This window comes from Ictidomys tridecemlineatus, chromosome 13 (assembly GCF_052094955.1).
Source record: "Ictidomys tridecemlineatus isolate mIctTri1 chromosome 13, mIctTri1.hap1, whole genome shotgun sequence".
Lineage (NCBI taxonomy): Eukaryota > Metazoa > Chordata > Mammalia > Rodentia > Sciuridae > Ictidomys > Ictidomys tridecemlineatus.
In genome coordinates this window covers 45,167,784-45,192,380 of record NC_135489.1, presented here as the reverse complement: position 1 = coordinate 45,192,380, position 24,597 = coordinate 45,167,784, and the positions used below count along the sequence as shown (strand labels likewise).

Here is a 24,597-nt window from a genome sequence, read left to right as displayed (position 1 = left end):
AGTTTTAAGTGGTAGGATGCCAGTGATAAGATTTTCCTTTTGAAAAGATTATCCTATTTCTAGGATTGGAAGACTAGAAAAATGGAGACTGATTGGAAGGCAGCGAAAATGGATGTGGGACATCAGTTAGGAGACTGAAAAGTTAGTACAAAGAAGATAAGATAGATTTGGGTTAATTTTAATTATATGTATATAAATTTATTAAGACAAATAATATTCTGGAATATCATTTTTTTTCCTAATCCAGGAACTAGTAAGGATTCTATTATATGTTCTAGGTGGCCACCCCATTTGGTACAGAGAGTACTCCTTTTGTGTCCCTGGGATCCAGGCCAGGTTTCTTTTCCTCCCAAAATATTTAATTAGAACATGGTAAGTCATTATGGAATCCATTTGACTTGTTCCTTTCTAAAGGAAGTAGTACCTTTCTTGGGTCCCCATTTAGTGATTCTTTTATCCTTGGCCTATAAATGTTATTTCTCAACTAAGTGTTTTTTGATATCTGTCTCTAACCTAACTGGCCACTCCCACTTTTGTGTTTAAACTTCTTTGTGTAATTCTTTATTTGCTAATTTATTCTGTCTTAAAGTAGAATAAGTTAAGTTTACTGCAAATTTAATCAGAATTGATGTCTTGAAATATCTGATGGTCATTTTTCAACTCTTATCTTACTTGATCTCTGTAACTTAGTGATATTAACCACTTACTTTTTTCTTGAAAATCTTTCCACCTATCATGTTAAACACATTTATCAGTTAGATTTTTCTCCTACCTATGCAATGTTATACAGTCTTAAATGGCTTCCCACTTACCTTTACCCTATCTTTCCTTTTACTAAGGAATACATTTCAGTAGAACATAACTTGCTTGTTCTCCCTAACTAGTTCTTCTGAGCTATTTGAGATTTAAGAAAGTTCAGAGATTATAAAGTAGTGTGTTTTAAAGAAGGAATATGGGTCTATTGTCTTGTTAGAGTGTTTGAATAATCTCAGTCCAGTGGTATTATTTTCACACATGTGGTCTAAATAGAAATACACATTATATGGTATTTTGAATAAAAGCAGGTGCTATGGTACATATCCATAATCCCAGCTACTTGAGAGGCTGAGGCAGGAGGATTGAAAATTCAAGGCCAGCCTAGGAAACTCAGTAAGACCCTATCTCAAAATAAAAAATAAAGCCAGGCATGGTGTCACACATCTATAATTCCAGATACTTGGGAGGCTAAGGCAAGAGGATTGCAAGTTTGGAGCCAGCTTAGGCAACTTGGTAAGACTCTGTCTCAAAATATTAAAAGGGCTGTGATATACCCCTGGGTTCAGTCCCCAGTATTAAAGGATGTTACTTGGTGGTAGGGCACTACTGGGTTGAGCCTCATTACAACAACAATAAAATTTTCTGTGACAAATTTTAATCATATTTTCCATTTAATTCCAGCAGGGGGCATCAAATGAAAAATATTTTTCAACTTCAAAAATTAAACATAACATAAATGTCAATTTTTAATGATTCTAGTTTTTATGATCCTAAATATTTTCACATTAAGATTCATATATTTCACATCATTTTGAATGGTAAATTTGATTTTTGCCTAGGTGAAAAGATAAATTATGGTTAGTTCCCCTTATGGAGAGAGAGAAAAAAATCAGAAAAAAAAATAGTTTTTCCAGTAAGCATTTATGGAACATCTCATTGTTAGGCATCCTATTAGGAATTTGGGATTTAAAATTAAAAGGAATGTGTAATAATACATTATAGTGAGAAGATTACCAAGTGCTGTGTACAATAGCACTTTTTGATGTTTTAGTAATGAATTAGAGAATGTGGATAAGGTTGTGAAGGAGATTTTTGCTTGCCAGGTAATTAAAGGGGAGGACTTTTCTGGTTGAGGGACCTATAAAAGCAAAATCATGTTGGGTGAGAGGCAACCTGTTAATTTTTGGAATTTTGCAAGTCATGTTAGTCATCTTTCCTTACTCTCACAATACTTGAGATAATCAGTTTATGAAGAGAAAAAGTTTATTTTGGTTCATGGTTTTGGAGTTTTCAATCTATGCTTTGTTGACCTTGTTGCTCTGGTCCTCTAGTGACACATCATAGCAGGTAGGCATGGTGGAGGAACACTACTTCTCTCACTTATCTCATGACTAGAAAGTGAAAAAGAGAGGAAGAGAGCTGGTGTCCTACTGTCTCCTTCAAGGGCATGTCCCCAGTGATCTGACTTATTTCCCTCCAGGCCTCACCTCTTAAAGGTACAACATTTACTTTAAAAATCCGAGAATTAATTTTTTAAATTTCCTATAGCTTTTTTAATTGTTGTTGTTTGTGGTGCTGGGCTTTGCACATGCTTTACATCCCGGCTGTTCTTCACATTTTAATGAATCACGGAATCACAGGTTTTAGTGTTGTTGAGTGAGGCTTGTCAAAGCAGAAATTGCACTGGACAAAGTTATATAGACAAGAAAGTCTTTTCTTCAAATTTATTGGGATAAGGAAGGAGAGACCAGAACTAAGTTTGGACCTACCTAACTCTTCTGAAATGAAAGGCAGGAAAGTTTTTAAGGTCTGGAAAGAGCTATGGGGAAAGTACTGCTTGTTAGGGGGTGGTGAATCAGTGGATGTATCGAACATTTTGGGTTATTACTGATTATAATGCTGCCCCTTGCAGTTAGGCTCACAGACTGAGAGATAAGGTCACTATCTTCCTTGAGGTTTGTATTTCTAGGGGTTGTCTTTCAGGTTCTTGAGATGTATCTGAGTTGTAAAATATGACAAGGGTCTTCTATAAAACACTTCATATATATTTTTTAAAAGGTAGAGAAAGAATTTACAATGACAAGTTTCCAAAGAAAATGCTCTAAGAAAAAGAAAGCTTGAGGCATAAAAACAGAAAATAACCTGTCTAAGCTTAGGCAGAGGATAAGGCTATTGTGGACCAGGCTTCTGTAGTCAGTTTTGGAAGTAGTGCGACTTTTTTATGTCTGTATTCTTATCTGTAAGAATATTATCTGGGGATGATAATATTGTGAAAATTATATGCGTTTTGTCATTTAATTTTATTTATCATTAAATTTGTTATCAATTTAACATCTGGGGATGATAATATTGTGAAAATTAAATGACACAACCCATGTAATGTACTTTAGTTAACAGTAGAAGTGCTTTACTCAGCTTTACATCTCTATAACAAAATACCTGAGATAATCCAGTTTATAAAGTGACAAGGTTTATGCTGGCTCACAGGTTTGGAGATTCCAGCCTGGCCCCCTTGCTTTGTGTCTGGTGAAGCAGCATACATCATGGTGGGAGTGGATGACAGAATACAACTACTTATATCATGAGTCAGGAGCAAATAGAAAGAGGAAGGGTCCAGAGTCTCACAATCATCTTCAAGGACATGTGCTTAGTGGTCTAAGGATGTCACATTAGGCCCCACCTCTGAAGGACTCTGCCACCTCCTTGGACTGCCACCCTCCCCAGGGTTAAACCAAGCGTTTAACAGTAGCCCTTTCAGGAACATTCAAGATTCAGACTATAGCAAGTAGTCATCATTTTTGTTGTTCTTATTAAGAGACTCATCTCATTCAATTTTATCATTTTGAAAATGTAATGACTGAAACCCAGATCGCGTGATTTAAGGTCACACAACTGATAGCATTATAGTGCAGAGCTTTACCATTAAAGTCAACAAATGTAAATATTATACAATTAAAGCTACACATATTAGAGCCATAGGTAAAATTAGAATTGTAACTTTGTTGTACTCTTTCTAGATTGGATTGTTATTTGAGTTATTCAACAAATAGATAAAATATCAGTTATTCAAGTTTAAACAAATTTTGTTGCAGACTTTTCATCTTTAGCTTCTTTTCTATTATTTGACTTTGTAGACAAATTTTAACACTTCAGTCTGTAATGGGTAGTTCTCCAATTTTGTACCAGAGTTCTTAGGATTTAGACTTCCTTTAGGGCTCTTTGAGGAAGGGGATGAGAGGTTTAATATACAGGACTCGGTTTTTGTTAGTTTAATTGGCTTCTGATTCTGTAAAAGATTCAATTGCAACAATAGCAAAAGTTTGAAGGCCACTCTTACCAAATTTTCTTGGATACTTTAAAGATAGGAATACACTGTTGTCACTAGAGAAAATACAAATATAAGAGTAACAACAATTATGAGCAAAAAAACCACAAAAATCCAAAAGATAGATAGCCCCCACCCCAATCCTGCTTTTAGTAATGGCCTTTGGGTCTAAGGGAAAGAATGATTTCACTTTATGCAGGAAGTCTTTCACACCCTGTGACTTCCTTATGCTGGCTTTTCAATAGCAGTCCTGTTAAATGCTAGTGAAGAAAGTAGTCAATAAATGATGCTGAACAGCATTGCTGTTTTATATTCCTCTACAGGAAGCCATGGGCCAAGGGAGAGGCAATCTGGAGTGAAAGTTTAATTTTCTTTGTTATTGGGGAAAAATTACTTATTAATTATAAAAATCTTTCTAAGGATTTTTTTAAGTCTGAATATGAGTTTATATTTGCAGAGGGATGATTTTCCTGTCTCAAAGAGTAGATATAAGTATTAACTGAAGTAATATACATAAAGCATTTTAACATATCTTTTATGTAGAAAATGTTCATTAAACACAGGTGCTGATGTCATTGGTTAGGGTGATGATGATGTTGTGAAGAATTCAATAGCATGAGATTAGGAAATAGTTATATGTAAAACTAATAATTTGCTAGGGTAGTGATTAAAAGTAATGAATAAAGAAACCCCATCACCTCACACTCTATCATACCCACAAGTCTGTAGGTAGTATGGGATGCATAGGAGAGGCTCTTGAAAGATTTGTTGAATAGGACTGGGGATGTGGCTCAATCGGTAGTGCACTTGCCTGGCATGTGTGCGGCCTGGGTTTGATCCTCAGCACCACATTAGAAAGAAAGATGTTGTGTCCACCGAAAACTAAAAAATAAATATTAAAATTCTCTCTCTCTCTCTGTCTTAAAAAAAAAAAAGAAGATTTGTTGAATAAATTGAGAGAGGTTCATTTGAAGTTTTTCATTTTTTTTAAACTTTAAGAGCTTGTTTTAAAATTATTTATTTATTTTTAAAATATTTATTTTTAAGTTTTAGGTGGACACAATATCTTTATTTTACATTTATGTGGTGCTGAGGATTGAACCCAGTGCCTCATGCATGCTAGGCGAGCACTCTACCACTGAGCCACAACCCCAGTCCCCCAATTTTTATTTTTTATAAGCAAGAATTATAGACTTTTAGAAACAAAATGCCGTAAACCTTTCATTTTATAGATGAGGAAACTGAGACTCAGAAAAATCAAGTAGCTTATTTAGCTAAGGTCATAGCGCTCCGTAGGAGAGCAAAAATACAGTTGACCTGAGCTTTGAACCTCAGTCCTGGGTTCTTAAATCAGCTTTGGGCTTCTTAAATTGCTTAGAAGACTGTCTTGGATAAGTTAATATATTTCTGTAAAGTTTATTTTTTCATTTTTGTTATGGGGAAGTAATACAGAAGACAATGATAAGGATTAAAGGTGTTGATGTATGTAATGAACCTGGGGTTTAGTATGTCCTTAATACATTTTATCTTGAGTGTCTGATGAACTCTTTTGAGAAGAATGGATAGTAGTTGAAATTGTTTAAAAGAAATTCACCAGTGTTCTCAGTTGATATAGGGAGGGTTTAATAATTATTTGAAAGCAGTTTTTGTTTCATTTTCTTCTGCATGCTTGTTTTGAAATGGTGGGTGCTGATGAGTGATGATAGAACAATTTCAAGGGAGAACTTTTAAAGGAAGGTAAGATATTGCTATGTTATAGTGGGGTGATTTTTTTAAACACATAACTAACCTAAAATTTGAGTTATTACTTAAAGAACAGATAGTTGGCCATTTCTTTATTGTTGTTTCCATCATGCAACATAACTATGGACATGTCTCTAAGACCCAGGACACATTTCTTTTTCTCAGTGATTCTCTGAGACATTTTTCATCAGGGGCAGCCAAACATTATTTGTAACCAAATGAATCAATTAGGCAATAGGATATTTTGTCAAAAACAAGGTATGGCTATAAAACTTTTGAATTGATTATCTTTTAGATCTTCTGAATTGACTCCATGAAGGAGTTCTCCATATGCTTTGCAGTTTTATTTGTTGAAATAAGTATCCTAAATGATAAGTTGTAAATGGTTGGAAGTTATTCAGAAGTTTAGAAAAGTAAGCAGTGATTAGACACCAATACTGAAACTGTATCTTCTTATAGAAGCAAAATCACATTTAGAACTACCTAATGCATTCAGTTCAAGTTTAGAAATTTTCTTTCCCTTCTTTGGTTTTAACTCTTTTGTTTATTGTAAGTAAAGCCAAGTTAATTTTGGAGTTAGTTGGGATTTTTAATGTTGGTATAAACAATCTACATTAAATACTCAGATACAGTGTTGGTGATCTTATCTTTTTATAAATACTTTTGAATAAGGCATGGTTAGATTTTTAAAATAATGTCTTGAATTGTAAATATGTTTCTGTTTTCTTGAATTTGAGAAGGGAATTTTTTTTTGAAATAACAATTTTTTTTCTCTTGAATTTTGTTTAGACAGAATATTGGTGAAAGTATTCTTTACCTGTGGGTGGAGAAAATAAGAGATGTGCTAATACAAAAATCTCAGATGACAGAACCAGGTAGGAATGAAAAATATATCAATGCCCTTTTAACTTATTATGGTAATTAAATTTTCCCAAAGATATTCTAATTGAAGTTTTACATGAAAATTTATGGTTTGTGGTTTGTGTATAATAAAAATTTCCCTGGAAAGTTCATTTACTTGTGGTAATTATGGTTATTCCTTTTTTTTTTAAAAGCATTATCCTCTTTATTTTCATATTATACTTTTTTTTTTCTTTTGGTACTGGGGAATGAGCCCAGGGATCCTCAACCACTGAGCCACATCCCCAGCCTTTTTTTAATATTTTATTTAGAGATAGGGTCTCTCTAATTGCTTAAATCCTTGCTAAGTTGCTGAGGCTGGCTTTGAATTCGTGATCCTCCTACCTCAGGCTCACGAGCTGCCAGGATTATCCATTTGCATCACCATACCCAGCAATTTTCATATTATACTTTTATAGAAATAGTTTTCTGGTGAAACAACTTATGACCAAATCTGTTCTCTTTAATTTCCATTAAGGTAATATGAACTCTATAACATTCTTCATGAATTATGCACTACATAAATAGAGTTTAGCTTCAAATGAATCTACTCCTTATAGGAAAAAAAAAAACAAAAACAAAACCTGAGAAGAACAGTGACCAATATTAGGATATGGAATTTAATTTTGAGTATAATTTTTGAAATATAATTCATATGCCATAATTATTACCCTTCTAAAGTATACAATTCAGTGGTTTTTGTATACAATTCAGCCATCACCACTAGTTGTAGAACATTTGGAAATTGATATTTTGCTTTTTATTAATCTTTCATTAAGCTTATGACAACATAGAAATCTCTAATGTCTCCTGTTCACATTTAGTAGTCTGTTCCATTTACCACAAAAGACTTTTTAGAGATAAAAATAACTCTAAAAGTACTTTAAAATAGCATTTTATTGATATCACTGGTAGAATTATTTTTAATTTGGAGGCCAAAAGGATTTTTAAAAAATCCAGTAGCTTATTCTTACTAATTGTTTAGAGGGGTATTTACAGAGAACCAATTCTTTAGGCCTCCCTCAGCAAAATTAGTTTACATTTAGAGTTGATAATAATATATATATGTTTTTAGAGAATTTTTCATTTTTTTGTAGAGACAGATATTTTTATTGCTTTTATAAAATCAGAGGTAAATGACAAAGATAGTAAAACCATATAATAATTAATTTTGAAATATTTTCCTCAATTTTTTATAATACATGTTCTGATTTTGCAGCATTTTAGGGATCTGTGAGAAAAGTGATTTCAAAATTCCCCAAACAGAAATAACTTCTGCCAGCCTGCTTTTAGAGTTAGAACAAGTGCAGAAATGGAATGTATATCAATAAACATTTAGGACTCCACAAGTTTGGAGTACTCAACTTTTAGGAAATTTGAAAATTTAATCTTAAAATTGACATTTTCCGTTTTCCACCTGCAACCACAGTTAAGTCAGTCCTTCAAGTTTTAGGGTTCTTGATTTATGTTGTATAATTCATAATTTTGAATTTTTAGAAATTTGATGTTTTTTTCTTTAAAATTGTTTTGGGGCCAGGTGCAGTGGCACATGCCTATAATCCAGTGCTCGGGAGGCTAAGGCAGGAAGATCTTGAGTTCAAAAGCCAGCCTCAGCAATGGCAAGATGCTAAGCAACTCAGTGAGACCCTGTCTCTAAATAAACTACAAAATAGGACTGGGGATGTGACTCAGTGGTTGAATGCCCCTGAGTTCAATCCCCGATAGCAAAAAATAAATAAAATTGTTTTGCATGGGGCTGGTGTTGTGGCTCAGTGGTAGAGTGCTTGCCTGGCATGTTCGAGGCAGTGGGTTCAATCCTCACACCAAATAAAAATAAATAAATAAAAACAAAAATGAATTGTTTTTGCAGATATTACATTAAAATGGAAGGATTAATAATAATTCTGAAGAACTAATAAGGGTAAGAGATAGTGATCAGGATGAAAATTTTCTTCTTTAGGGAATAGTTTATTTTTATTTTACTGTTAACAAGTACAAATTTATTCTTTATTGTTTTTCTAGAATAAAAAATTTAAATTTGAAGTAATTATACATAACTCCAATTTAAAAAAAAAAATTGAACTAACTTGCCAGGGCACATGCCTATAATCCCAGCAACTCTGGAGGCTGAAACAGAAGGATCACAAGTTTGAGACAAGCCTTAGAAACTTAGTGAGATCCTTGGCAATTTATTGAGACCTTGACTCTAAATAAAAAATAAAAAGGGCTGGGGATGTAGCTCAGTGATTTAGAGCCTCTGGGTTATGTCCCTAGTACCCCCCCCACTCACCAAAAAAAAATTGAACTGACTTCAAATTTACAGATAAGTTGTAAAAATAGTATAAAGAGCTCTTTTATATTCTTCACCCTAACTTCCTACTAACATCATACTTTACCTTGCTGTAATATCAATAACATAGTGCAGTACTATGAAGTAAACCAAAGAGTTTATTCATATTTCACCAGTTTTTCCACTAATGCCTTTTCTGTTGCTTTAGGACCCTGTCCAGGATTCTGCATTGTATTTAATTATGACTTCTCTTTACACTGTTCTATAATCAGTTCCTCATTCTTTCCTCTACTTTTATAACCTTGGACCCTTTTGAAAAGTACTGATCATGTATTTTGTAGAATACCCCTCATTTTGGGTTTGTCTAGTTGTTTTCTCATGATTGGAATAAGATTAGCTATTTTTGGCAAAAATACTACAAAAATGATATTGTGTCCTGTGTAAATACATCATTTCCAGGAGTTCGTAATATCGGTCTGATGTATTATTGGTGATGCTTACCTTGATCCTTTGGTTAAGGTGGTGTGTGCCAGATGTCTCCACTGTTAAGTTACTGTGTTGGGGTTTTCCAGAGAAATGGGTATGTTTGTGCGTGTGTATATGTCTGTGTGTCTTTGTGTGTACAGAGAGAGATTTAAGGAATTGGCTTATACAGTTGTGGAGGCTTTCAAGTCTTAACATCTGCAGGGTAGGCCAGCAGCTGGAGAACCAGGAAAGAACTGATGTTGCAGTTTCAGTCCAAAGGTAGTCTGTTGGGAAAATTCACTCTTCTGGGGAGGTCATTCTTTATGAATAAGGTCCACCTTTGTTATGGAGAGCAGTCTGCATTACCCAGAGTCATTTGATTTAAATATTAATCTCATAAAAAAAATACCTGCACAGAAACATCTAGAAGAGCATTTAGCCAAATATCTGTGTACTCTGACTTGGGTACCCAAATTAACATGTAAAAGAACTATCATAAATTAATACCTTTTAACTTTTCCTTTGTGTCTTGTGGGAAGTTCTTTTTTTTTTAATTGAGACATGATGTCCCTTAAACTTTTGGACTGACATGATCATTCTGCCTTGGCCTTCTGAGTAGCTGTGATTATAGGCATGTGCCAAGGCTATGCCAATATCCTGTTCCTTAAACTTTCATTTACATTTTAGTATCCATCAGAAGATTCTGTCAGCAGTAGTTATTACTATGTTGTTTGCCTAATGATGAGTCTCCATTTTCTTCATTTATTCATTGGAATTCTGTTGTGAGGAAGAGGAATTCTGATTCTTTCTGTTGAAGAATGGTGTTTAGAGTCAAGACCTAATTTTTTAAAAAAATTAATTAATTATTTTTATTTATATATAACAGTGGAATGCATTACAATTATTATTACATATATAGAGCTCAATTTTTCATTTCTCTGGTTGTATACATAGTATACTCACACCAATTTGTAAGATCTTATGTTTATGTAATAGTGATTTTATAATTGCTTTTTTATAATCATGAAGTCTCATATCCACATAGGCCCAGATGTGAAGAAGAAAACTGAAGAGGAAGATGTTGAATGTGAAGACGATCTCATTTTAGCATGTCAGCCAGAGAACCCAGTGAAAGCATTGGATTTTGATATCAGTGAAAATCAACCAGGTATAATGTCACTAAGTAGTTTCTTATGAGGAGTGTGGGGTGATAGTGTTGTGAATTATTCTTTGGCATCTTATGGAAATTTAGTAAATACTCAGGTGTTAGGAAGTAGTTATTAATTTGCAGACAGATTTATTTTTTTCCTGACTCTTGACCATTTTGATGTTTTCCCAGGTCTGTCAGAATGGTGAGGAAAAAAAATAGAAATTTCCTTTTTTCCCCTGGCTTTGTAGAGTTTTGATTTAATGATGGGAGATATCAAAACTAAGAAAGGCTGTTAATGTTTTCAGTTCATATTCTGTTTTTGTATTTCAACTTTCTCCTGATGTTTTGGACTTCAATCTATGCTCACAAACATAAATAAAGTATCATGGAAAGTAGAACTACTGAAATAAAGCTATTAATATACCTTTATAAATTTAATTTTTGTTTCAGCAAATATGTTTCACAGTAGTATTCAACTTATAAATAGGTTGGTGTGTATATAGCTCTATGTGCATATGAGAAAGCATGTTCTGGTTTAGTATTTTAAAAATTTTCAATATTATCATCCGTTCCTTTTAAGTTTCTTACAAAAACATTTATAGACCAGAGGAAATATGCGTTTGGTTAGAAGATGAGCAGTTCACTATGTTATTTTATAGTAGCTTTTAAAAACAGTATTCTGAAAGTTTAAGGTTTTTGAAAGGTGGTGCTCCAGGGCTAGCAAAAGAGCATGAAGTAGAAATGAAAGTGGGGGAGAGGATCCAGAGCTCCTACTTGTGCTTCAACCAAAGTAGCTCCATTTTAATCATTTATATATTCATGGATTTGACATAAGACTTTTGGGAAGTAGGATCCAACATTTAAAGAAAAAGGGTGAAAAATCAGTTATCATAAATAGCATCAATAGGTCAGTAATTCATGTTGACTTGTATGCTATATTTGATTTATTTGTAACAGTATAGAGGCCAAAAGCAATTCAAGAAGAGGGCAGAACAGGGGATGTAACTCAGTAGTAGAGCACTTAGAATGCACAAGGCCCTGGGTTTATTCTCTAGCACTGAAAGAAAAAAAAAAAAAAAAAAAAAGCAATAGCATCCTACCAAAACCTGATTTTTTTAGTTCATTATCTTCATCCTAAATGAGGCAGTTAGTAGCAACCATGATGGTTAAATTTCTCACCATATTTAAGGGTTAATTAATGATGCTTAAACTTTTTGAAGAGACACAATAACTGGCATCCTAGTACTCTTCACAGAATACCATTTGGCTATAGTATTGATGTATTCCATTTTAAGAAATGGAAATATTTGTTATAAGGAGATATATTGTAGCTATACAATTTAAAGTAACAGATTTCTCAACTCAGAGGTCTGTGACCATAGATGAATAAGGAAGTAGGGGTATATTAGCAGCTGTCAATCTTTACACTCTTAAAAACTACACATTGTATTATTATTAAAAAAACTACATATTGTATTATTATATGTCATACCAACTTTGATTGCTGTAATACTTCAAGATTTGAGTCTCAATCCTACTATCTCCACTGAGTGACATTGGCATTTATAAATCAAGTATTTTTATCTTATATACATTTTAGACTTTTTACTTAAATTGTAATTTAAATTTAATTTTGGTAAATTAAAAAATTTTAAAATTTAGTAATTACTAACGGCTATTTTAATTTGCTGTATAATTTAAATTTATTGCCTGATTTCCTGTCCCCCTTTGCCAATTTTTCAGTATTTGAATGTAAGACTCTGAAAAATAAAGCAAGTTTATTCTTTAAATTTGTAGAAATAGAAGAATTACCTCCGATTGATCATGGCATTCCTATTACTGACCGAAGAAGTACTTTTCAGGCCCACTTGGCTCCTGTAGTTTGTCCTAAACAGGTAAAGTTAGCTCACTTGATGTTATTTTGTTAAAGTAAGTCAAGTAAATGATTTTGCAGTAATACCTTTATTTTTGCTCTAATGTTTAATTTTCACATAAGATAAAAAATTATTTGGAGCTGGGGTTGTGGCTGAGCAGTAGAGCGCTTGTCTGGCACATATGAGGTGCTGGGTTCCACCCTCAGTACCACATAAAAATAAATAAATGAAATAAAGGTATTGTGCCCAACTACAACTTAAAAACAATTATTAAAAAATAAAGAAAAAAGATAAAAATTATTTGGGACTATTTCCCTACTCCCAAATTACTGTGAATTATAGAAGATTAGTTTTGTTTCTGTTTGTCACAACTTTCAAAATTGTACTTGGTCTCTTGAATGGGACTTAACCCTCCAGTGAATCTAAGAAAAACTCATTTTGTCATTACAGAAAATTATAATCCTTAATAGTTGGTTTAAAAGAATTATTTGCCCTTTTCAGTGGGAGTTCTGTGAAACTAAGTTCATTTAACAGTTGCTCAACAAAGAGAAGAGTAGCCAAAAGGACTGAGCCCAGTCTTTCCTGCTTCCTGGCCTTTCTGCTTCCTGGTTTTAGGATATCTTATTTCCCTTAGGTGTCCTATTCCTATTAAAAGATAAATAGGGGACTTTTTTTAATCAAAAACTATTCCTAGGTCTTTTCCCTTCTCACTCTTTTTTTTAGCAAAAATCCTTTTCTTCTTTCTTGTTGCTATAATGTAGTCCAGATTAAACTTAATGGATGTATGAGGCAATTCCAATTTGATGTATACAAGTAAATAATAACAATAATAATAATAAAATAATAATAATGTCTCATTATTTACCACACGTTTTAGGGATCTGTCTTCCCTTGGTTTTCTGTTGCTGTTCTCTTGAAGTTCTTTGAAAAGACCTTTTAGGAATACAGTTCTTTGTACTAGGCCTTTCATTTCTCTTTTAATCTCTAGAAGAGGAAGTTCTTTTCTACATAGATTTGTGATTAAAACCAAGCTTTCAGCTTTCTGGTCTTTCCTCTTCTGAAATCCTGTTTTTTTCTTTATCCTTCAATCAAGGTCCCTTGTAGACATTCGTTTCCGAATCTGTTCATCCTGGATCCTCTTTCTGTTTTTCATCATAGTCACTTGAACTATGTGAGCATTGAAACAAATCATAGCGGTCATTTCCTACTTTACTTTATGGATCAATTGGCTGAAGCTGGGTATCTTGATGCATGCCTGTAATCCCAGCTACTCTGAGAGGCTGAGGCAGGAGTATGGCAAATTCAAGGCCAGCCTCAGAAATGTCTCAAATTAAAAACAAGAAGGATTAGCAATGTAGTTTAGTGGCAGAGCATTTACCTGGCATGTGCAAAACCCTAGGTTCAATACCTAGTGTCTCTGTCTCTCCTCCCTCCCTCCCTCCCTCCCTCCCTCTCTCTCTCCTCTCTCTCTCTCTCTCTCTCTCTCTCTCTCTCTCTCTCTCTCTCACACACACACACACACACACACACACACACACACACACACACAGTCTGAGAATCTGAAGGGTTATAAAATGATAAAGACAAGATTGTGAAATTAATGATTCAAATTGGCCTGTACAATTTTAGATCAGTTTTTGCTGCCTCCAGTATTTCTTTCATACTCCTTGCCATTTACAGGTCTTCTGAAAATATGATCACATCTTATTCTCTTCACTCCCCCGTTCTCCCTCACATACATAATCTTTGCTGATTTCAGTTGTCTACAAGGGAAAATGTAAACTTCTTATACAAGGTCCTTTGCGATATGATCCTAGCTTATCATTCTTGACACACATATCATCTCATTCTTCTTCTTAAATAACAGCTACATGAAATTTTCTGAACCTTTTATTTTATGTTTCTCCTAGAATATCTAGTTAAATTTGAATTTCAGGTAAGCATTATTACACGGGAGCATATTATTACTTATGTTTGTTTATATTGATCCATATTTGTTTTTTATCTGAAATTTGAACTTAACTCAGTGCTCTTTATTTTTCTTTTTTAGTATTTATTTTTTAGTTTTAGTTGGATACAATACCTTTATTTTTTTAATTTATTTTTATGTGGTACTGAGGATCGAACCGAGGATCGAACCCAGGGCCTTTCACGCACGAGGCAAGTGCTCCACCTCTGAGCCATAACACCAGCCCCTGTCCTTTATTTTTATTTGCTAAATCTGGTCATATTATATTGCATGTGTGTATTGCACATGCTGTTTCCTCTGAGCAGAATGTCGTCTTCTTGTCCCTCCTCCCCTGCTTTTCTCAGTATTTGGGATTAAATGCAGGCACACCATACATCATACCAATGGGACACACTTCTAACCCTTTTTAAATTTTATATTGAGACAGAGTCTTGTCAATTTCCCCAGGCTGGACTTGAAATTACGATCCTCTTGGCTTAAGCTTCCTGATTTGCTGGGATTACAAACGTGCACCACCACACCCAGCTCTTCTTCCCTTTTGATGGAAAAGAACTGCCAGTTATTTTCTAAGACCTGAGTCTACTTATCACACTTGGAATATATCATTATTGTATAATTACTGCACTGAGTAAATTTCAGAGCTGATGTTTAGAAGTTTTTATATTTGCATTTAAAATTCTCTGTATGGGGAAGAATTTTTCATACACAAAGCCTCAGACAGTTCGTGCCTAAACTAATCTGTTGATAATTAGTGCTAAAAAAAATACCAGGTCGGTCATTTTTATACTGATTGAGAGTACTCATTTCTGCCCCTACACTGAGGAGGAAACTTTGGAAATGCTCTTTTCAGAATCTTGAAGAGTCTTTAAAAGACTGTTTATTTTAATATAATATTAATATTAATATGCTTTAAGATATTTTTTTCTAGCATTTATTCACAGAACAATGAAAAACATACATTACCTTTTTTATATTATTGCTGTTTTGAAGGTGAAAATGGTTCTTGCCAAATTGTATGAGAATAAGAAAATAGCTAGTGCCACCCACAACATTTATGCCTATAGGTAAGTGATTATCACAATTTTTGGAATATGCAATTTGTAAACAAGGGTTATATGTGTTTTTTTCCATTATAATAGTAATAGCTATGTGGAATATTTGGAAACTGCAGAATAGGGGGGAGGGAAGAATTGGAGGGAAAATCTAGCATTTTCTGACTTTAAATATCAACTGTAGTTTTATATATTTTCTATGCAAACAATTTTTTTCAGTGGTTTACCCTTATGTTCTTTATTCTTAATTTAACAAAAGCATCCTCCCAGGTTGTTAGAACTACTTGATAAATACTCTTTCAATTACTGTTATTTATTTGAGGCTCCGTACCACAATTTATTAAAACATTTCTTTTTTGCTTTAGCTTTTCATATTTTCCAACGTTATAAATAATAGTACGTGAACTTTTTTTTTTTAGTGAAATGGGGCTATAATTAGAAAAAAAAGTCATATTCTTTTTTTTTTTTAACTGAATTTTATTTATTTATTTGTTTATTTTTGGTGGTGCTGGGGATTGAACCAGGGCCTTGTGCATAAGAATAAATTCTTAAAGAGTAGAATTATTAAAAAGCATGAACATTTTTGAAACTTCACTCATATTGCTAAATTTTTTCCAAAGGTGGTTTTCCAAAGTTTACGCTCCTGTGAGCAGTGGATTAAGAGTGCTTCTTTTACCACATTTAGTTTTGAATACTAATGTATACAAATCTGCTGATTTGTAAATGAAGACATAAAGGGTATATTTTTTAATATGCAACATAAGACAACTTAAGGACATAGTTTAGGCCTAAAATAAAAGAATATAAATACAGGGATTTGGTGCAAAATTAAAATTCGATTGAGACCTATTTGTAAAACCTAGGCTCTTCAAAACTCACATTGAAAAGTAGCACTTTGGAGATGTGAGATTTTAATCATTTATTTATTTTTTGTGGTGCTAAATGCATATTAGTTATATACTTTTCTTCTAAACAGTATTACTGAACAGAATTTTAATGTATTCTTAATGATTTAAGGCCATTGGTGTGAAAATGAAGGATTAAACTTTGCTCTCAGTGGTTTGTGCTGTAAAAATTATTAATAATAGTTACCATTTGTTAATTCCACATGCTTATTTAGTGCACACTTAACAGTTTATGTAAATTAATTATGTTTATTTCAGCAATTGTACCAAATATTATCTTTTTAAAGATCCTATTGTTACATGATTAATAATTAAAATAAATATAATTCAATTTTACTTCTTTTTATTTTATTCCTATGTGGCTTCAACAACCTTGTACATAATGTTGACCCAAGTTATCAAAAAAGAAAGCTAAATTATGTGCTGACTATTCTATTTCAGGCCCCAGTTTTCTGATTATTTCTTCCTCAGCCTCCCTTCTGTAATTGATTTTTGGAAATGAAAGAACTGAGCTTGTCAGGATTGTGTATCACTAAAAAGACACTAAGTGGAGGCTTGGGGAACCCATTGGGAGTAGAAACAATGAACTTTTTTGACTTTGAGTTGTATATTTTGAATGCATAGGGTCCTTTTAAGACGTTACTGCCTGGTACTGGGCTGTGTTCCTTTTGTAGTTGTGGGGCGTTCTTCAGGCTACTGTACACACAGCTGTTGGATGCTGTGTCATCATCTTCCTGGCATGTGAGGAAAGGGTTAGTGAAAATTTCTATAGATCCTTTTTTCCCTATAATCTAACAGTACTGATTTAAATAGTCAAATTTTTCTTCATTTGTTCCATAAAAATAATGGGATTAGATTATAATTGCAAATCTAATCTAAACCAACCCCTGGCTTCTTTTCGTCATTCTTAAATTTGTCATATAAATTTTTGTTTAATAGTACTAATTCACTTTTCCTTATATGAGGTCAACTGTGAATAAAAATAGAGCCTGCTCATAGTAAGTAGTCAGTATTTTTGGATGAATAAATGAATGGATGAATAGATAAATGGATGGAAGGATGAATGAATGAATATTATTACTGTAATATATGATTAATATAACTGAATTATGTATGTAGATGAGCTTTTATAGCTTTTTATGTTTATTTTAAAAGTCTCCAACATTTTATGACTGTAGTTGGGCAGGTATCTTTACCACATTAGTCATTTTACATGATATCATTGTAGGGGTCTAAAAAATCCACTAGATGGCAGACCTAAACTGGTGCTACACAAGCACACACTAATAAATATGTTATATATTTTATATTTAATATGCTTATTTGTTAACTCTAAATATAAAACAATATAAAAGATACAAATAATGTATTTATATTTATGTATATTTACCTGTAACACTTATTTGACAAGCTTATTCTACTAATAATGATGTTACTCTGCATCATTATTCTGAATAACTTTTCCAGTGACTTAAATGATAAAAATACCATGATTATCTCTAATATTGATAAGCATCCTGGAAGATGCTTATCAATATTAGATAATTTAATTCCTACTTAGAAAGGGGAAAAGAAAGAAATGATTGATGGATGGAATGAGAGGAAAATATGAAATATTGACTTATGGTTGTATTAATCTTATGTGATTTTTGTTTCACTGAATCTTAGGCTTTTTGAAGATAGGAGTATGCTGTTATTTTTTTATACCATTTTGTAGTGATTATCATTATATTTCTATATAGTATATTCTTAAATATTTTTCAGGGAATGCTCTTTATTACTTATAGATTTGATATTAAGGGAAATGTCGTATGTAGATTAAATTTCCCATAAAAGCAGCATCTCTGATATACAGGAGACACCTTTGACTCTTAGTTTTTCTAAATATATATATTTTTTAAAAAGGTGAAACATACTGGATCGTAAATTGTCCATGAATTTTCAAGAACAATTTTTTAAAACAAAAATTTTGGAAGTAATCAAATTGATTACAACAAGTATCAAGTGACTTCTATTATAATACTTTCAGTTTCAGAGTGTAACCTCATTACATGTATTTCTAGGATATATTGTGAGGATAAACAGACCTTCTTGCAGGACTGTGAGGATGATGGGGAAACAGCAGCTGGCGGGCGTCTTCTCCATCTCATGGAGGTAGGTGTTAAGTTAAACTTTGTGAGACCTATTCTGTACAAGCCATAAAATTTCTCAATAAAAGAGCTCCATTTAGGAATAAATAAATCAGTTAAATGTTATAAATTAATAGTTAATTTTTAAACATCAACTGAAAATTTTAATGATTGGTTATAGGGCAGAAAGCAAATGGTTTATAACCAGTGCTTTGTTTTCAAGGTATAGACAATAGAAGATTTTCTTCAACTTGAAGGAAACACTCTCTCTTTCTCTCTCTCTAGGACAGTTTCCTCTTCTCTTTTCTGTTTTATCTTTGTGGATCTCCTATTAGTTGAATATTAGAACTTCTGTATTAATGGAGAATGTTTCTTTTAAAAAATTAACTTGTCCATCTCATAGTCTTTATGTTCTAAGACATTTTCTTAACTGTCTTTCAAAGTTTCTGTTGAATTAAGAAAAAAATTTTTAGCAACCATGTATTTAATTCTTAAAAGTTTTTCTTGCTCACTATTTTTCTTTTTTCATAGAATCCTGTTCTGGTTTTATGGATGCATTATCTTCTAAATTTCTCTACATATATTAATTAGAGCTTTTTCCCCCAGATGTCCTCACCCTTAAATGTTTCCTGATCCATTTTAGTTTGTTTATCTTGTCCTTTCTCTTTCATGCTGCTGGATTTTCTTCATCTGTCTGGTGATCATTGATTGTGCATTAATTTTAAGAATGGATTGTTTTTTTCCTAAGGTAGTTACTGTGGTTTCTTCTGCTAAAGTATATGGAGCTTTGTTTCTTAACTAAGCCTTTCCCTTGAATAGGAACTCTGTATGTGGGCCTGTACATTGGTGGGCTTCACTTTAAGGGCAGCATTTGACAAATGTCAAACTGATGAAGACTTTATTGGTAGGCATTAGATTACGTGTGCAGCCCATTTTCTCCCAGAACTTGTTCAGAAGCAGACTATTTTATTTTATTTTTTTGTCATTTTGGCCTAGTGGTAAAAAGACTACCTAAAATGTGCTATTGTGGTTGAAGTCATCAGGAATTAAAACTCTGCCTGCATGGTCTCCCCTCCTGTTTACTCTGCCATGTTGCCCCGAAGTTTGGAATTTAAGGACACTGGAACATGGTGTTGGTTTTCCAAATTCCCTTCTATTCCAATGTGTTACCCTTGAATTGTTAGTTATCTTAGTGCATACTCATATGACTCTGCCATTAAGATCACTGGGAAATTTTATGTGCAATTTTATATGTGGGTTATTTCCTTCTTTTTAAAAACACATTTGTACATGTTTATCTGTGTATCTAATTATGCTTCTGGAAATAACAGATTTTGAATGTGAGGAATGTCATGGTGGTAGTATCACGCTGGTATGGAGGGATTCTGCTAGGACCAGATCGCTTTAAACATATCAACAACTGTGCCAGAAACATACTGGTGGAGAAGAACTATACAAGTTCACCTGTAAGTTGTTATTGATATCTATTTTGTTTGTCTCTTTATTGTTGTTGTTGTTATCATTGGGGGTTGAACCCAGGGGCACTTTACCACTGAGTTACATCCCTAGCCCTATTTGCTTTTTATATTGAGACTGGGTCTCACTAAGTTGCTTAGGGCCTTGCTAAGTTGCTGAGGCTGGCCTTGAGCTTGGGATCTTCCTGCCTCTGCCTTCTGACTTGCTGGGATTACAGGTGTGTGTGGTGCTAGGGATCATACCCAGGGCCTTGCATATGCTGGGCAAGCACTGTACCACTGAGCTACATTTCAATCCCCAGTATCTAGTTTCTTAAGAAAATTAAGAATGAATCAGAGTGTGAAGGGTACATTAGTAAAACCTTTAGACTAGGAAACTGGACCCTTAGACCCTAGTCAGAACAGGATAGTCAAATGACCTTGAACAGATCACTTCATCTCTTTGAGTACTGATTTTATAGGTTCATGGAGTTTACATTAGGAAAACTTTTTAACAACCAACTAGTTTTCCACTAAAATTGAGGCCCAAAGAGATTGTAGGTAAATGTCACATGGGACTAGGTGTTCTTTAAACATCTATAAAATTCTAAAATTCTGTTAGTGTCTTCCTTTGCCCTGGGCATGCCTTTAGATACTTTCTTCTTTATACTCTTCAGTTTATTTTGTTTCATGTTTTAAGTGTGTTCGTATCTATTTTATTAAGCTTTATTGCTTTACTTGGGAAAATGGAAATAGATTAAATAATGTTGAAATTATTCAAATATAAATCTACTAAACACTATTTATCTTGATTATCCTTGATGGCCTTGAAAATGCTATAATAAACTAAGTGAAACTGCCCTGTAAGACACACACACACAAAAATCAAAGTAGTTATACCCTCACCATTATATATAGACTATATTTATGATTACATGTAAGCTTTCATCATCATGTGAATGATGCTGCACTGATTTGTGTCTTTTTCAGGAGGAATCCTCTAAGGGTTTGGGAAAGAACAAAAAGGTAAAAAAAGACAAGAAGAGGAATGAACATTAAAACCTGAAACTATATGAAAGGTTAATTTGCCTATAATTATATACACATTCCATAGTCATCAAGGAATATAATGTTCAGAGAGAATATCCTCGACTGCTCAAGTCAGTCAATTCATTGTGGACACCAGCATTATCTTTTCCTTCTTGGTTTTATCATATGCCAAAAATAGAGAACTTATTTTATATTCATGTATGTTTTAGGCTTATTTGGAAGAATTAATCTGAACTTAATCATCACTTCATCTAATTTTAGGAAGGTAACAGTTGCCCAGGGCAGTACCAGAATTAACTGTCCATTTCAGTACATGACAAGTGCCTTTGTTAGGTGGGGAAGAAATGTCTCCAGAGGAATATAAATACCCGATTTCTTGTCATAGGGATTCTCACATTGTTAAATGAATATTGCCTTTTACTGCTCTTTATGGCTTATTGGAATAGGAGCTCATTGAAGATTGATCTTGGAGAGTTTCTTCTTGTGATTTCAGTTCATAAGTATGTCACTTTTCATTTTATAGTGTTCATCATTGAGTAATTGATTAAGTGAAAATCCAGCAGTATCCATCTGCAGTTATGTGTCAAAGTAATAATTCATCTAACATATTTGTTAGCCTAAGTGTTATGCCTCGATTTCTGTCACAAGTTGGTGATTGTGTAATTTCATGAAGTGATTTTCTAGTTGCAGCCTTTTTTCATTTAATTCTTGTAATGTTAAACAATGAATATGGAGTATCAGTAGGCTCCTTTCATCCCTGAAATGTGTTGATGTAATACTCTGGTTTCTTTTAACAACCCAAAAGTACCTTTCTTGTGATCCTCATTGAAAAATTAGAACCATACTAGAAGCTATACTATGTTTAATGGGACATTTGTATAATGGGATAGAGGTGTCAGAATGACACTGGAGTAAGGCCATGAGTATGTTATAAATTTGATATACATTTCCCATTAGTGCTCCAGCAAGCTTCTCCAGTTCCATGATTTTGTAGAGAGAAGAGGAACAAATCTTTAAGTTGGAAAACAGAATCCTTTTTTTTTTCTATTCTTAGCAAGTCATCCTTTTTAAAAAAATTAATATTTTATGAAAATTACCTCTAGACAGTAAATTTACCTTTGAGATATAAAAAGTTGTGAACTTTTTCCCTTTCAGATATGATTACAATTGTTAACAGTTACTCAGTCCATCACAGATTTGTCTGGCATTCTCCTCCCAAGGGAGAGGACAGAAATTAGGAGGCAATTTTGAAATGGTACTAGAGCATGGAAAACATCAGAGGCTGGACAGATTTCTTTCTTTTTTTCTTTAATATTTCACCTTTAAAAGTGCCAACTCTTACTAGGGATTTCTAGTAATAATCAAGTAAACAACTTTACACTAGGATGAATTTGGAGATATAAAATCTTATTTTTCAACATTATTTAATGTTATGAGTTATCAAGATTCAAAGGATAACTTATATGTATTTGGAGCACTTACCTTGGTTTCCATGAAATGTTAAGTACGTCCTATGTATTAATTGTTAAAATTATTGAAGAAATTAGAGGCTGTTTATTAACATTAAAATAATTTTACAATATTGGTATGTCAAACCTGAAGGGTGAAGAAATAGCAAGCATTTCCTGCAGAATAACAAATCTGAGTTGATTTTAATTTCATTGTTGATATTTTATGTAGCATTTATTTGGGTTTTTACAGAAAACAAAACACCTCTTATGTATTATCTCATTTTCTCTTACTTTAAAAAAATCTTATTTTTGATTAGTTTTACAAAATTACTAACCATATTTTAATGAATAAAAAACCCCCAAATCTCTTTTCCTAAAGTCAGCTGGTAAGAGGAGAGATTCAAAATTCTTCATCATACCCTTCATTAATGGTAGAGTATTTCACAGTCTATCATTAATGAAAACCCTAATAAAATTATGTTTTTATCTCTATTTGAAATTTCTATTAAATAGAGGATTTTTGATTATCCAGGTAATAATTTTCTTAACTAGATCTATGCTAATGTTTTGTAGTCTGTTCTGTTAGTTAAAAATATTCTCCTTATCCCAGTACATAAAAGCAAGTCACATATACTTTTTAAATGGGGATAGCAACAGCTGTACCAAAAGTATGTTCTTGAGGTATGGATCATGAAACAGCCTGTTTAAAGAGAATTATGTCAAACTAATCACAACCAAGAAAGAAAAGCATAAACTGGATACTGTTTGCAGGGCAGGTAAAATTTAATGAGAAAATTGTATAATCACTTCTAATTTCACAATAGAGATAATCATTATAAACATTTGGTATGTACATTTATTATTTTTTCTTATGCATGATTTTGTATATATGGCTATTTTTCTTTCCATAAAATGGTATTAAACTGTATATACTGTTTTGTATCCTACATATTTCATATAGAAGTATATTGTTAACATTTTCCCATGTCAATAAATATTCTTCTATGGCTTAACTTCTTATGGCTGCATTGTATTCTATCTTCTTGGTATGCCATTATATACAAACTAGTCCCCTAGTTATTTCCAGTTTTTAAGTTTTCTCACCTTTTCACTATTAAAAACAAATGTGGAAAACTGCATCATTGTATACAAATTTTTGTATGCATTTCTGATTATGCCCTTATGAAAAACTAGAAATGGAGTTCCTTGTTCAAATGTTTACACATTCTGTTAGCTCTTGATTGGTTTAGCCCAAATTCTCTCTAGAAAAGTTTTATCAATTATAACCCATTAGTATTCTATTAGAATATACTAAAGATTCTATTCAGTAATGTGAGAAAATAGGCACTCTGCTTGGCAAAACTCTTCATATTCATTTTAAAAAATTAATCTTTGTTTTAAAATAATTTTAGACCCATAAGAAGTTGTGAAAATAGTTTCAGGGTCCTATGTAACTGTAACTCAGCTTTCTCTAACAGTAACATTTTGCAAAACTATACTACATTTTCAAGATCAGGAAATATATTCTAGATAAATTTCCTTTGTTAGATACATGATCTATAAATATTTTCTCTTATTTCATGGCTTGTCATTCTCTTAGCAGTTTCTTTTGCAGAGTGAGGTGAGGTTAATTTTGATGAGATTTAATTAATCTTTTTTTTTAATAATCATTCTTTAGATGTCATGTCTAAAGACTGCATAACCCCAGGTAATGAAGATTCTCTTTTCGCTTTTTAAAGTGATACAACTTTTTTTTTTTTCATTTAAATCTACTGTCCACTTTTAGTTTTTATATAGGGGATGAAGTTTATTTTTGCTTGCATATGGATATACAATTATGAAAGTGATTGATTTTTGAAATTGAATGTTTTATTGAGATATTTTCACAAAGTAAACACAGTTATATAACAAATACTTAGAAATCAAGGACAATTTGAGTACCTCCCAATCCTCTTGTTTCTCATCCATTCATTATCTCCTTCCCTTTTTACCAATAATAACTTCTTCCCAGACTTCTGATACCAGAGATTGGTTTTGTCTGTTTTGAGATTCAGCTGGGGACTTGTGGGTAGCAGTAGTTCTTT

At 32.8% G+C, this 24,597-nt stretch overlaps 1 protein-coding gene across 6 annotated transcripts in view; it reads left to right on the top strand.

Annotated features, from left to right (window-relative positions):
* Positions 1-23,526, top strand: part of Impact (impact RWD domain protein) — a 29,288-nt gene extending 5,762 nt beyond the window's left edge. For 3 of the 6 annotated variants that reach the window (XM_078030234.1, XM_078030230.1, XM_078030232.1), the window contains 8 exons: positions 6,614-6,699; positions 10,525-10,647; positions 12,427-12,524; positions 15,463-15,536; positions 17,104-17,181; positions 18,493-18,583; positions 19,890-20,024; positions 21,003-23,526. In XM_078030234.1, the coding sequence (XP_077886360.1) occupies positions 6,614-6,699; positions 10,525-10,647; positions 12,427-12,524; positions 15,463-15,536; positions 17,104-17,181; positions 18,493-18,583; positions 19,890-20,024; positions 21,003-21,071 (754 nt within the window). In that variant the 3' untranslated portion in view covers positions 21,072-23,526. Of the gene's footprint in view, positions 1-5,490; positions 5,819-6,613; positions 6,700-10,524; positions 10,648-12,426; positions 12,525-15,462; positions 15,537-17,103; positions 17,182-18,492; positions 18,584-19,284; positions 19,307-19,889; positions 20,025-21,002 lie in introns of those variants that run through there. The other 3 variants (XM_078030233.1, XM_078030231.1, XM_078030229.1) reach the window with 3 other exon arrangements.
* The last annotated feature ends 1,071 nt before the right edge of the window (positions 23,527-24,597 follow it).